At 35.0% G+C, this 15,454-nt stretch overlaps 1 protein-coding gene across 1 annotated transcript in view; it reads right to left on the bottom strand.

The window, feature by feature from the left end:
• Positions 1–232: 232 nt before the first annotated feature.
• The window catches only part of COBLL1 (cordon-bleu WH2 repeat protein like 1), a 190,043-nt gene continuing 174,821 nt past the window's right edge, over positions 233–15,454 (bottom strand). The window contains exons 15-18 of the mRNA XM_089915922.1: positions 14,356–14,450; positions 8,920–10,490; positions 6,870–7,046; positions 233–1,177 (exon numbers count right to left, since the gene is read on the bottom strand). Of these exons, the coding sequence (XP_089772048.1) occupies positions 1,091–1,177; positions 6,870–7,046; positions 8,920–10,490; positions 14,356–14,450 (1,930 nt within the window). The 3' untranslated portion in view covers positions 233–1,090. The remainder of the gene's footprint in view (positions 1,178–6,869; positions 7,047–8,919; positions 10,491–14,355; positions 14,451–15,454) is intronic.

Below are 15,454 nucleotides of genomic sequence, written 5' to 3'. Positions count from 1 at the left end.
TCAAGGAAATAGCAGCAATATTTAACTTAATGTGTACTTGCCATGTCTCAAGAACTCTGCTAAGCATGTTATGCATTTTGGAGTTAGAATACATGGGCTCATACACACCAGGGAGCCCTGATAAATGGTCGCTCTTACTATATTACTTATTTGTTTACTGGCTGATGGAGATGTGTTCATCAGGTGAAGTGCACAGATGTGCTGATTGACACAAACTGCATTTTAAAAAGAATCCCAAATATATAACTTGCTTTTATTGAACAGGGGAAAAAGCAACACATTTTCCAAAGAGGCAGATATCCCAGTAGCTTTAGTAAAAACCAACATAACATCAGTTTGTTTGACAAGGCTTTTAGAATAAGTGAGCAGTTAAATTTTTAAAGTAGGAATTGAACATCAACAAGCTCTAGACCCCAGAACAGTTACAAGCCAACAAATTAGACATTGTTTTGCTTAACAATTTTAGCTTTAATGTAAATATATATTACTATTTAGAATATTAGCATCTGAACTACATAATGACTATCACTTTAATTAAAGCCAGGATTTCTGAAACCTTAATGTTTATGTTTAGAGGATGGGGTACCCACCCCATAACATTGTTATATCCATCAATGGAATATTTATTATGGGCTTTAATATAACATAAACATTTCTAATTAAACTGTAACATTGAGGCAGCAAATGTCAGATCTGTGTTTGCCTAGTTATTTATGTGTCATACAAATATAAGTCTATGAATCTTAATTTATCCCTTTGTCTAAGTCAGGATTGTAGAGAATGTGTCAATAAGTGAAATCAACAAAAGGTGACTATTTCTCATTTGAGAAAAATGAAAGTCATTAACACCTTGTCTTAAAGTTCTAAAGCAGCATATTCAGTTCTTAAGGCAAAAAAGGCCAAAGATATTATTATAAATTATAAATTCTGGTAATTCTTCCTTTGGCATTAAAAGCCACAGCACAAGTTCTTATGCTTTAATAGATAATATATTAGTGTACATCTGAACATACATTTGCTAACATTCTCCATCAGTATGAAGTCGTTCTGTGCAATAGAGCTGGTGAAGTGCGGCACGGCAGGGCAACACTTAATGGCCATCCTGGGCATCAAGGGACATGGAGCGGCTGAATCTTGACCTTCCATTCACAGATACTGTATTTGATGGAACTGCAACCTAAGAGAAAGAAACACACTTTGCACCCATCAATTTAAAATGGGACAGCTGTCTAATTTTCAATTTCCAACAATTAACCACATTTTAACTTCTACTTAATTGTAAATGCTAACATTTAGTATTTACTATTCAATAAATTTCAAATAATCAAGAATAAATGTTCAATCTGCCATGAAATTAAAAATGAGTTATTTCCACAACAAACAAGTTAAATAATCCGTTAACACACCTTAGTCTTTACAAAACTACCAAATCAACTCAAAGGACAAGAGCATAAGCAGACTGCAGGCCAAGTTGTTATTAAAGCACATTTTTAGCTAGATTAATTCTGGCTCCCCCAAAGTACCTTGGAGAATGTAGAAAAATAAAGCAAATTCCACAAAGCAACGAATTCTATAATTTTCATATTGATGATATATATTAACTTGAAATTATTCTCCCAGGTACCCCTCATTTATAAGAAAAACTAGCTTTGGTTTTTAAAATGCCTTCATTTGAAGGGCTAAAAAGGTCAAACCTCTGACTGTTTTGCCAAAACAAATGCAGAATGAAAAGGAGTTTATTCACTAGGGAATAAACTCCTAAGTTCCAAAATTCTATGGCAAAGTTTCCTATTTACAAACTGTAAGGGAATAAAAAACACTAAAACAAAATTTCCTAAATAGCTTGAAATTCCAACATTACTTACAGGAATGTAGAAGAAAGTTATCTGGATTCTGAACAGTAGGTATATTTTGAAATATTACATATAAAATATGACAATATTTTAAGGAAAATAGTTCATCTCTTGATTGTAATTTGACCAGTTCAGCTTTATAATCAAACATTATCCTCTTTTCATAAGAAGAGAACTGAAGTACAAAAGGCCACAGATTCTGCCTAGCAACAGAGTAAGTTAGTGAAAAGGAAAATAAAGTTGGCAAATTTAGGTTGGCTTTGGTTTCCTGGTGCTTCATTTCTTGCCTTTTACTAAACAAAGATAGATCATCTAAACTAATCAATTTTCTTGACTGTCTTACGAACCCAGGATGGAGTAGAGTGGTTGACACCATCCACCTGAAATAAAATAGCTAAGAAGAAAAGTGGCCACCAAGGGAAGGAACACTTACTTATCTGCACCCTATTCAGTACTCATGTGGGGCTACTTTCCAAGTACAGCCAACAAACAGACAGGTAATGCAGGTAATGGCTTTTTGTTATGTAATCTTGGTCTGAAAAGTCTCTCTGTGTGTGAGGGGTTATTTTTGTAATTCTTGCCAAAATTGCAGTTCTCATGTTCTTTGTAAAGTAAAAGAGAGAAAATTTGGTTTAAGCATTTAAAAAAACATACTGATGGTTCTAAATGTCTACAAGTAAAAGATGTTAATTGTAACATCATTTAGAGAGTGAAAAACTAGAATCCAGTTAAATGTCTACCAGTAAGGAGCAAATAAGCTATGGTTCATTCATACAGTCAAATACTATGTTGTCTTTTTTTCTTTTTTTTTGGCCGTGCCACGCAACTTGTGGGATCTTAGTTCCCTGACCAGGGATTGAACCTGGGCCCTTGTCAGTGAGAGCTCAGAGTCCTAACCACTGGACCACCAGGGAATTCCAAATACTACATAGTCTTAAAAGAACAGCAAAGATATGTATGTAACAAAAGGGAAAGCTTCAAGAGATAGATATATATTTAACAGTGTTTTACAGAGGATTCCATTTCTGTTAGAAAAAATAAATGTTTATATATGACAAAAGTGGTCTGAAAGGTCACACTGTACTCTATCCAGAGCAGTTACTCTGGGGGGAAATGGTATTTTATTTAAAAATTTGTTCACTTAAACTTCAAACATAAGAAGATATCATTAGAATACTATTCTATGAATTTTTTGAGGTCAGAGACCTTGTCTATTTTAATGCCACTTCATACCTACTTCACACTCATAGTTATTTTAGTGCCTGGTCAGTGTAACTCGATGACTATTTCTTAGATGAAATATGGTAACTTTTTACAAACATTTATGAAGTATAAAAGTATTGCTTGAATTTTTTGAACACTGACCACAGGACACTAGTAATAAAGATATCTTTAAAAAGTAACTTTAAGAATTTACTGATGGTAAGCATCTACTCGTTGACTGTCTACCCTTGAAGTTCAAGAAATTTTCAGGAATATTCACATAGCTTTCTTACTGTGAAACCATCATTCATTTTTACTTTTAAAATACATGGAAAGAGCTGCCAACCTGAAACACTTGGACTGTTCAAATTCAAACCAAGGAAATATGAATAAAAAGCAGACTAATTAAACAAAATAAGCCAGGAAGATCCTGGGTGACTTATCCAGGTTTTCTCTTCCCTCCAGATTTCTATCTAGCTAACGATAAGTTTTATTTTCTGAGGAAACACTTACTACCAAGCACTAAATATCATTCATCAGTTTATTTTCAGACTTTCATATTTACAAACCTATATTCTCCTTATAATAGTGTAATAACCTTAGTAAGTCGAGGCACCAGCAAGAACCAAAAGCAGCCAAAGTTCTTGTGTCAACACAAGTCAATAATAATAGATGACTTAATCTCTTATTCTCTGAAAACAATTTGCTGTCATACATACATCTTAACATCAAACACATTTTATAAAATACTGTGCTAGATTTATTAATGCTTTATATGAAGACAAGACAAATCGCTTTGACTATATGTGGGTTGACTTGGGGGTAAGGCATGGGAAAAAAGCCTTAAGAAACATGAAAATTCACGACTACATTTACACTAGGGCAATCAACTAGATAATTGTTCTAATGTGAACCAACTACTTAATGAAGGTTAATTGCTCAAGTATGAACAAGAGCCATAAGGCAGGTTGGTACCTGGAGTAAAAGTGAACATTTGGGTGCCAAAACACGGAGCCAACTTTCTGATGAACAATCTAAACCCACTGTCAAAATCACTGGAGATTTTATTTGGCACTGTAACTGTTGTTCTATAAAAGAAATGTTAGAATGTAAAACAAACCAGAAGAAATGTTCAGAACAGGACAGAAATATGGGACTTAAGCAAAGATCACAAGAAATTAGAGCCTTCTTGTGTCCATTTTTACCACCTTCTGCAGTTTTTTGAAATATAATACATGTACAGAGAAGTGCACTGACCAGCCCAATGAAAACAAACACAGACATATATGTAGCCCACCACTCAGGTCAAGAGAATACTCCCTACTTCAGCTCCCTACTGATCTTGTCTTTATTTAAATTTTTGACTTTATCATGGATTTTTGCATTAATTTGTACATTTTTAAATATTGCATTAAGATAATATTTATCTTAATAATTTTTTTAGTTCCCTCTTAAATTGTGTGCCCGTCTTGCTCTAATACACCCCCAACAGCACTTCTTCCCCTCTGCAAGTAACCCTATTGTGATTTTTGTAATTACTTCCTCACTTTAAAAAATAATTGCCACCTATGCATGCATCACTGAATATAATTTAGTTTTGCATGCTGTCAACTTTACATATCTTTTTATGTCTCTATCTACATTGTTCTGTTGTGTGTATTTTATCCAATTTATTGCCATGCTTTGAATCTAGTCTACCATTTTTGGATATTAAGGTTATATGTATTTGGAGCTATTACAAACAATGTTCTTCTGAGTCTTGGTATATAAAAACACATTTTTAGCATATATAAGTAGAAGTGAAGGTGCTGATCATGGAGTGTAGATATCATGAACTCAACTAGACCCTGTGTCTTTCTTCAGAGGGAAGAAAAAGGATTATGTAAGGAATTTTCATTAAACAGAGTTTAGGAGCTGACACTATAGGGAGTCAGAGCTGTCAGTAACCTCCTACTGAGAGAGAGAATTTAGACTCAATAGAACCTAAAGTAATGAGTTATAAACAGGATACAATTATAGGATCATCATTTAGGGCCTGCTTTCCGTGTTGATTCACATCCAGCTCATTCTGGAAGCAATGAGAATTTTATACGTGAAGAGACTGCCAAATCGGAGCCCGTAAGATACCAAGTATACAGCTGCCTGCCTGTAAAATTCTGTTGGCCTGGAAGGCATTTCCAACTTAATGCACTGTTTTCTGCAATTAGTTTACTGAAACTGATTAATATATCCACTGACTTAGTACAAAGGCACTGCGGTTATTTTCTGTTCTCCCATGAGCCTGAGGTACCACTGTTTCTCAGTCCCAGGCTATGAACACCCAGAAGGCAGAGGCTTCGTTTTATTCAATTTTGTATCCCCAGTATCTGTACAATGTTTGGTATTTTTCTGCTTTAAAAAAATATTTATCAAATTTATTGAATTGAGAACTTTGAAACTCATCCTTAATTTACAAGATTAGAAACAGAATTAGAAATAGAATTATTTTCATAAATAAGAATGTACAGTTTACTTACAGGGACATATCCCCCCACACACAAAATATAGATGTCATGACCTGTGAAATACCAATTTCAATATTCCTTTTGGTTTCTTTTGGTTTTTTTGCTGCCTGGCACCTTAATTTAAACTCTACAAATAATCTACAAAATTCAAACCTTCTCCCCTGAATTATTCCTTCATATTTCCTTCACTCCTGACAGCACACAATATTTTGCCTTGTCACCATGTGTGCCCAGATGGGAGCGCCAAGTCCTCTGTGGGAAGGGCCATCACTCAGGGCTCCAATGAAACCCATCCAGGAAGCTAGCTGGCTGACACAGGCAAAGCTGGCTGTGTAGACATGCGAGGATGCCTCCCCCTTTTTCTATCTTTGCAGCATTCCTGTTCCTTGGCAGATTTCGTTTTTGTTGAGTTCAGTGTTTTGCTCAACAAGTCTCTTACTCTTCTCTAAATAGCTTCTAAAATGATTAGAGAAGGAATTCACAAAATGAAATGCCTAGGGAGTCAGTGAAATAATGAGTACTTGTCTTGTCTTGGGTGTTGAGGAACTTGCAACCAAGATGACTAAGGGAAGAACAAGAAAGACATTTAGGGAAACTACAGCCTCTGGGAGGTCCAAGTGAGGATGCCAGGCTCAAGGCTGCACCACATCCTCTTTCAGCGGATGAAGGCAACAAAGGGAGGAAACTCATCTGCACATAATTCCCTGTGATGCTTTTTGGTGTTTGCCCAAGAAGGGGGCACACCTCCTTGCTCTCCTACATCCAGGAGAAGCTAGACTCTGGCAGGGCATTATTAAGATTGGAATTTCTGCATTAGGTCTCATCTAAATTCTCTAGATTTTCCCTACATTATTTTGGTTTAGCCTATAAAACTCCTCCCCCCGCCCAACCACCCAATCCCACGTATGGTAGTAACTGATTGCTGTAGGAGCGATGACTGAAAACTTGCAGGCTTCTACAACAGTGCAGCTTTTCTGGAATAAAGGAGGGACTTTCTTTCCAAAAGACTCTTTCTTGCTGTGCTAACACAATTTTTTTAAAATAAGAGTCCAAGGCACTTTCTATATATAGATATATAATAATGAGCAAAACTAGTGTTCTGCACCTGGCCCATGTTTTGGAAAACAGACCTGACATATTTTTAAGTACTCTCTCAGCTTATACTTCAAAAATGACCCCTGACATAAAAGAGTAACTTCTGGCATCTTCCCTATTCAGACTTAAAAGCCAGAAAACAATTTCCCCTAAGTATGAGTTTGACAATGTTGAAAATAAACCCACTGTCACCCATCTGATAAAGAAAACTTACCCTTTTCAACTTGGCAGCAGCCTCTCCAGAACGAATTGCAGTCAGCAGACTCTGTCGGATCTGTTCTGGGTCAGAGCTTTGGAATGTTGAAGAACTTTGTCTCTTAAGGGTGAATGATGGGCCGTCAGTCAGAGATGGCGTTTGGGGATTCTGTTCATTATGTGCAGAGTTATTTTCCTATAAAAATAAATGTGAAATATTTATATGAATACCACGTGAAGAATGGGCCATTATGCAAAACATTTTCATCACCAGTAGCTCTTTAAGAACCACCATTTGCCTCACTGGTGTTTTAGACTCAGCTCTGTTTCCTCATCCACTGAGTGATCTCTGCTGCCAGAGCTCAGCTGGAAGATGAGGGCATTACTTTCCCTCATCTTGAACTCAGGAGGCTAAGGAAGGAAAGTGATACCTCCTTTTGTTTCACAAATGCAGTGGTAATTTTACTGTCCTTGAGTAAATAAAATAATGCCGATTTCTCCAGTGGAGTTGGCTAGAAGAGCCAAAGTAGTAATAAAAATTCCACAGACCAAAAAAAAAAAAAATTTTCATAGTTCCAGTATATTAGTGTTGTGAAATTATTTTTGATGGTACAAATGGACAAATGTTGGTAATTTCATACTTGTTGAACCTAATGTATCTTCTAATAAAGGAATATTAGTGACTCACAGCTTATTTTGTGTTTCTGGAAGTCACAGGGGCTGATGGCCATGTTTTCTTTATTTTTCTCATGAGACTAAAAATAAATATTAGAAATTTCCAAATTTAAGAATCAAAAATTTAATTAAACTTCTTAGGAAGGAATATTTAGTAACTGATTTAACTGGCAACTGTATTCACACAATCTTAAAAATGTCTTTTTCGAACTGCCAGATGAGTATCTTTATAAAAGATGAGCTAAACAGAACTCAGGCAATGGCTCAAAAACTGTATTATATAAATCAAACTTCTGTTGTTTAGAAATGGTGTTCCATTCTAAGAAAAAACTCAGGCTTTATTCCCAAGTAAAGAATTAATCTCTGCATCATATATCTGTTCCTGATATTATATCAAAGTAATAAACATAAATGTGAAAATATATAAAGAAATATTTTTCAAGGTAAATATTGCTTTAAAATTATGGAAAAGTCTTTACTTGGCAATATGGTTAATGTTCTCTTACTCTGGGAGTGTTTGAAAAAATAGTATAAAATGCTTCTGGAACTGTCATACAAATATGAAAGTATTCTTTAAACACTATCAGAGTAAAAGTACACAATGTATTTTTTAAAAATTGCATGGGGATTATCATAATTCATACTGTGAATTTCTTCCTGACTATACTACTTGAATCTAGCAAATTATATCATTAGTTGATCAAACATGAAGTCAACAAATCCCTTTTTTGTACACCATTAAGGTTAGATGGTGGTTAAGTGATATTCTGCTCAACATACGTATAACTGGAAAGTTGACACTGAATTAACAAAATGGGAAATTAAGAAAATTACCTATTTAAACTCTGGTTTTAATTTAAATTACATATAACAATGTTTGGTAAGCTCAGGTTGAGTATATATGATAGAAAATACAGAGCTGAGAGATGTTTGGTTATTTTATCTAGTCTTTGATACTGCTTATGTTTTTATGTAATTAAAACTATTTTGCCATTATGGAGAATTGGAAAAGAAAATAAAGTCAACCAGACCATCCAGAAAAGTTATAAACAAATTGAGATAAGCAAAACACAGAAAACTAGAGAGTCAGAACTATAAACTATTACACTATACAAATGTAGGAGCAAAGAAGCTTTAAAATTTAAATATTTCCTAATGATACAATTATATAAGGATGATCTTATAGTAATATCTGATCAAGTTATATGAATTATAGTAACTCTGAGAATAAATAATCAGATTCTGTGTATTACTACTCTTTTCTTCCTACAGTAGCTTGATAGTAGATTATGAATTCAGAGTTAAGTAACACACAAACAAACCGACATGCTTTGTTAACCCCGTTGAAACCATGCTGTATAAGAATCCCTTACTTTTAAAAAGGTTACATTTACCTTATCTTTCACACCTGGTTGTGGGATGTCCACAAACGTATTTACGGAAGGAATCTTCCCTCCCTCTGTGTCAGTTGGAACTCGGGCAGATGCACCTCTGACCTCCTCACTGCGTGACCCTGTACGACCTTTGCTGAAAGACTGTGACCGTTTCACCACAGCGAGGGCAAACGGTGAAGGAGCAGAGCTGCAATATGGTCGAGGGGCACCAAAAGTTTTCAGAGTCTTCAGGTTAAGTGTTGCTAACTGACTCTTGGGAAGAGGAACAGGTTTGGGGGCTATGGGAGGGGGAGAGGTTTCAGCAGGCTTCTGATTGCTGTCATCATCAGTGTTTTGAATGTGTGGCTGTGGAGGAGAGTGAGTTGTTTTACTTAAGGGAGAAAGAGCTGGCTCTGGAGGAGGTATTGTATCCCTTTCCACCTCTTTCTTTATTAGTTCCTTTGGAGTAGGATTAGGGGCAGCTTGAACACTCTTGGCAGCTGCAGATGTCACATAATGACCTGAAACTCTTTTTTGCATCTGCAAGAAAAAAGAACTTGGTTTGGAGTGGGGATTTGAAACCCGAGATTTAAGTTTTGACTCCAAAATACTGTTTATATCTTCCAAATTTGGCACAAAAGGAGCTGTGCCAGTGTCTCTCGTCATTTTGGGAGTAGGTTTCAGAGGATTCGACATTGTGCTGTGGGTAAAACTCTCCTCACTTTGCACCTGATGCTCTGTTCTCAGGGTAGGCTTTGGTTTCAGGTCTCCTTCTGGCTCCTTTGGGCTTTCAGAAATAACAGGATCTTCTGTTTGGATTGCAGTTACTTTCACATTCTCATGAGTGTCCTTTTCTCCTAAAGTATTTATCTCCTGATCATTTTTATACCCTATGGTTTCCGATTCCCAGTCTTTCAATATTTCTAGGGATCTGGGAGGCACTATTTTGTAAGTAGTCATCCCAATTTTGGGTATGTACTCTCTTGTAATTTCATTTGAAGGTTTTGGCTTGGGATTATAGTCTTGTCTGTAAAATGGATAATTCTTTATATAAGAAGCTGTTGAATTTTTATCAGTCCCATCTACAGGAGGCAAAAGATCATCATTACCATGTGCACAAATTGGATCTTTTATGGTGAGTTGCTCTTCTGTATATGTAGTTAGGGGGCCCTGACTCCCAAATTCTCTTGAGGTATCTAAAGAATCTCGTGGGCTTAAAGATGAGTGTTGAGTTGATTTGTTGTTACTTGAAGTTTGCACACTTTCATCAACTTTGACATCAGACCAATTATGATCTTGGTGATTCCCATCAAAACTGTCACAGGAAGGGATTGTCTGAATTGCTGCATCTTGCATTTTTGTCTTTTCTGCACTAGGTTGAATCAGTTTTTGATCTGGTGCTGATGAAGCAGCAAGATGATTTTCCTTGTAACTTCTAGCAGTATCAGTTTTATATGCCTGATAGTTTGATAGTCTGTCAACTTCCATGTCCACATTGTTACTTTTGGCAACACCTGCTACATTGATTTCTGTTCTCCTCATTCCATTTTTCATACTGTCTTCTGTGTTTGTTGGAATTATTTCATTTTGATCTACTGAGAGAAAAAATATCATAAAGTGTATGAAAAAAAATAGAAAACCTCAAGTTTTCAATGCCTGCCTCGCCCAAACTGAAACAGATTGATTTGAATTCTATAGATAATTTTCAGCTACCAATTATACAAAAATTATACAGGTAGTGGCATACAGAGAAAACAGCATGGGCTTTGATATCATAGAGACCTGAATCTGGAATCAGCTTGACTAATTACAACCTGTATGGCCACATCATATTACTTACCCTCTCTGAGCCTCAGTTTGCTAAGATGTAAAAAAAAAAAAACATGTATTATATGTATCATTTATGTAACATGCTTATTAGGATAGTGTATTGCCCAAAACTAGTACTCATAGAAGATAGCTATGATTTTTCTTTTAAACAAAGACTATATTTCAGTCATTGTTAAGAATGACAAAAGACATTGACAAATTTAAAAAATGTTTTTATTCTTTAATTTTTTTCCATTTTGATTCTCTCTCTGTCTTTTCTATAATCCCTAGCATATTTACATTTTATACCTAACATTAAAAGGGAAACAATCCCAGCAAATGCTATCAGTTTTAATTAAGGAAGACAACAAAACCTTACCTTTAAGAGTTGAAGTAAAAACAGAACCTAAGTTGATTGTCTTATTAATTAGGTGTCCTTGCTAAATACTTTTAAAGGACTTTGTTTTCAGTCAAAATATGGGTGATTTCAACTACATAAAAACAATCATGTGGGTTTTGATTTTTCTCTGTGAGAAAAAATAACTATTTTTCTCATGTCTGAATCCAGGTAGAGAAAACAACTTCCCTCTCCCCAGCACTACCTTTCCTCTTAATTTTAATTCAGACCTCCTGAAAACAAAAATCATTTTCCAGTGTCTAGGTTAACAAAGCAACAGTTGCCAGCCAACAACATGATGGCAAAGAGTTGGAATGAGGCATCTGGAAGAAAACACAGGCTTATGAATGTGTACCACGTGTCTTGTACTAAGCCAAGTGATTTATATACTGTGCTCCTCCAGTCAAATGCCATGAAGAGTCATTTCTTCTGAATAACCAGCTAGCCCATATCTTCAAAATCCTCAGTGGCCTCTCCTTTCAGATACGATTGTTTGCACAGCACAAGTGAAATGTGAGCCTTGGAAGTCAAATTGTGAAAGGATGTCAAGTATTTCTCTATAGTTTTATAATCACTCACTTTCATCTATAAGATAAAGTTCACTGCCTAAAATATATCATGAGCTATTTAAAATGGGTCCTCTGTGAAAAAAGAAAAAAAGAAAAGAGAAAAGAAAAAAGAAAGATATGCATGCATGCAAAAAAAAAAATGTTGCCAGGTAAATTTGGATACAGTTTTTTTTTTAAATCTTTATATTTTTAAACCCTGCCTAACTGCACAATTATTTGATCACGGTGGTTATATTTTCTATTATGTTGCAAGGTTCCTATATTACATACATAATTTAAAAATGGAATTAATTTTTATTCTTCCCACATAAAATGCAACTAGTTATTCGAATACATATTGTCCATTCAAGTGATTTCTTTTCTCAGTGACTAATAATTATTAACTTTTGTGATTTATAAAATTAAGGACACATGATTAGGAACCACAGAAGAGACATATCTCTGCCTGTGTTCTTATTTACTTGGTTCTTAAGTGTTTTTAATATCTATATGAAAAGTGGTACTCTCAATGCTGATACGAGCACAAAAGAATTTAAGAAATGGTCCTGGCACCAGAAAATGAGCCTAAATGTATTTCCTTTTCTCTAATTTTTCATTTTCCACTGAATATAGGTATATCCCAGTTGCAGAATGGAAACATTTTCCAAAAGAAGGTAAATCAACATAAAAAATATATTTTAAATTAAATCCCCTCTAACAAACCCTAATTTACTGGTTTTAGAACTCTAAGTTTCTATTTTTCACATTTTCTGTGGGTTACACCTACTTCACCATTATCTAACTGAATTTCTCATCAAAATTTCACAATTTCAAAATTTTCAATGATTGTCAGGCCTGGAAACCTAGAATCACTCCTGAATTCATTAGCTGGTCCATCCTCCTACATATCGATGATAATGCCAATGAAATGACAATGAATGGACAGGCCATTTTTCAAGAATGGCCAGTAGAGGGAGAAGGTATATTTTGTACTATACTGTACTTCCCCCTACTCAACACTGACACCAACATCAACAACCTGATGTAAGGATGATTTAGATAAGTATACAGGGTAGGTTAAAAAAAAAAAAAAAGAGAGAGAAAAGGAGAATAAAACTAGTTTAAGGATAACAAATTATTTTAAAAATCACCTAGAGTTGACAAGGGTCATTGTAAATCAAGTGCAAATCAAAATAAAGGTATTACGGAAATTTACTTGTGACCCTAGCACTAATATGATGCCAAAATCTTAGCAAAAATGATTTAATTTGACTATGATTTTTAAAAGAAGTAAACAGCTTTTAAATCATGACTTCTCAATAGAAATGCTTTTGCCGTCATAGCGTATGTTATAAAAAACTGAGTCAAGAAAAAAGGGGGAAATCATATACAAGTATATGTTGTACACTTGTATCTCAGGATGGTATTGACCATGAGGAAAATGAGTCAGAGACATATATATTCAAATTAACCAACACATACCACAAATATAAAATGACATATCTATATCCATCTGTCCATCTTGTTTGTGACACTGGGATAATCCATGTTATATATATATATCTCCCTATGTTTTCTATGAATCTTAACCTAGTTTTATATATTAACATAATAGATTGGACTATGAGAATAAGCACTTTCTTCATACCCCCTTAAAATTCCCTGGTGGCGCAGTGGGAAGATCCCACATGCCGCGGAGCGGCTGGGCCCGTGAGCCATGGCCGCTGAGCCTGCGCATCCGGAGCCTGTGCTCCACAACGGGAGAGGCCACAGCAGTGAGAGGCCTGCGTACCGCAAAAAAAAAAAAAAAAAAAACAAAAACCATTGTGTATTCCTTGCATCTTCTATTTGTATAGTATCATTTTTCTGAAATTCAATCCTAAATATATATTTTAACCATATCTCAGTATTCTCCTATAAGGAATTCAGACAAAGTAGCAGATATAATTTCTATGATCAAAGACTGTCCAATCCAGCTGAGTAGTCGAGAACAGAGAACTACATGGCTTCTAGTAATCACGTAACAGAATAAGTAAAGTGGCAGGATTTGGATAATAGTTGAATGAGTGAAGATAGGTGGAAAATTATTTTCCAGGCAAAGATAAAAATGAGCATAGGCCTAATGATAGAACTGAGTGAAATATATCATGAGAAAGAGAATAAACTGTCTTGATTGGGGGGTGGGGAGTGGGAAATACTGGTAAGCACTATTACATAATTAGATGGTTTGGGCCTGAAAAATCAAGCAGACAAGTTTCACCTTAGGTATAGCAACCCGACTATGAAATAAAACAGGCTTGGGTTAGGGAGTCAGTAGAAGGAAAAAAGAGAAGTAGATCATAAGTATACACACAGTATACATCTTTAAGATCCAAGATCTAGGTTAGATAACCTCTAAGATTTAACAACAACAACATTAGAACACATGGTAGGTAGAAGCACATTTTGGAATCAACACGTATTGAACACATACTGCCTGAGTTCAAATTTGAGGTTCACCACTTACTAAGTGTGGGACCTCAGGTGAGTTACATAATGTCTTTGTGGCTTTATTATCTGTAAGATGGGACTAAAGTAATAATACCCATAAATGAGTTAATATACAAGGTTAAATGAGTTAATATATATAAAGTGTTTAAGAAAGGTCCTTGGCACATAGCAAGTGCTATGAAAGTGTTGGCTATTAGTGTTTATAGAACTCACCATTCTCCTGGTTTGGGCCCGGTGACCTCAGGTTTCTTACACTGTCAACCACCCTTGCTTTGTTGCTTGAATTACACACCATAATGTGTGGTCCTCTGTAAAATATGATATTGTATGTTATATATTGATACTATTGAAACACACATACACGATGATAAAACAGGCAATAATTTCCAAAGACAGATGGACTGGAATAATCATCTTTTTCTGCCAAATATTAGAAATTTAATAGCAAAGAAAGAATACAACTGAGAGGAAATGCTGCTATGAATCATTAGCTTTCATATGGTGACCCTGTTACAAAGAAAGATGTAAGAAGCTTGGTAAAATGGACACTTTCCCCAAGACAGTGTCTTTTTGTTATTATCAATTATTATCTTTTAAAGAAAAAGGAACTAAATGAAATGTACTCTCATAGACATTTTCCTTGCATCTGGCAAGGTCACCTTGTGGCAAGTCAGGATGTGAACTGACTTCATTGGGGTTTTTTTTGGTGATACAAGAGATTAATTTGGAGACAATCCCATGCAAATTATAATAAAACTTTGATAAAATGGTTTATTTTGCCTACTTGATTTCATCTTTATTCATAGTGTGGCATTTCTAACAGAATGTAAGTATACTTTACTATAACTTTCGATTCCTAGGACCAAGGGGAAGGTAGGTGCATTCTCTGCTTCATAAAGTTGACCACAAAAATAGTATTAGTGATTTAACATCATATTCTAAGAGGCAGAATTGTTTTATATAGCAGTTAGTAAAAATTCTTCAGGAGCATTTGGTGAAAACTGAAAATTAAATATTTCATTTAGGCCCTATTAGGTAATAGGCAAAACAAACGCAACACAAACAAAAATGCTAATCTTCATACAAAATAACTACATGTTATGGTTGGTCTGCCACAGGGATACCAGAACTGTTGGATTTGATTTTATTTAAAAACAATCACATGTAAATTGATACCTTATGAATAAACATTTTTTTAAATGGTTGTAAAAGGGATAAAGTATAAGCTAAAGAAATGACTCTACTTGTGTTTAAAATATCAGTTCTACATTTCAGAAGACTAGTATCAATTAAACAAACCACCACCACCACG

The sequence above is a fragment of the Delphinapterus leucas genome, chromosome 8, assembly GCF_059928025.1.
Source record: "Delphinapterus leucas isolate spDelLeu-1000000601 "Yukka" chromosome 8, BTC_Dleu_Yukka2, whole genome shotgun sequence".
Lineage (NCBI taxonomy): Eukaryota > Metazoa > Chordata > Mammalia > Artiodactyla > Monodontidae > Delphinapterus > Delphinapterus leucas.
This window is presented reverse-complemented; position numbering and strand designations above follow the sequence as displayed.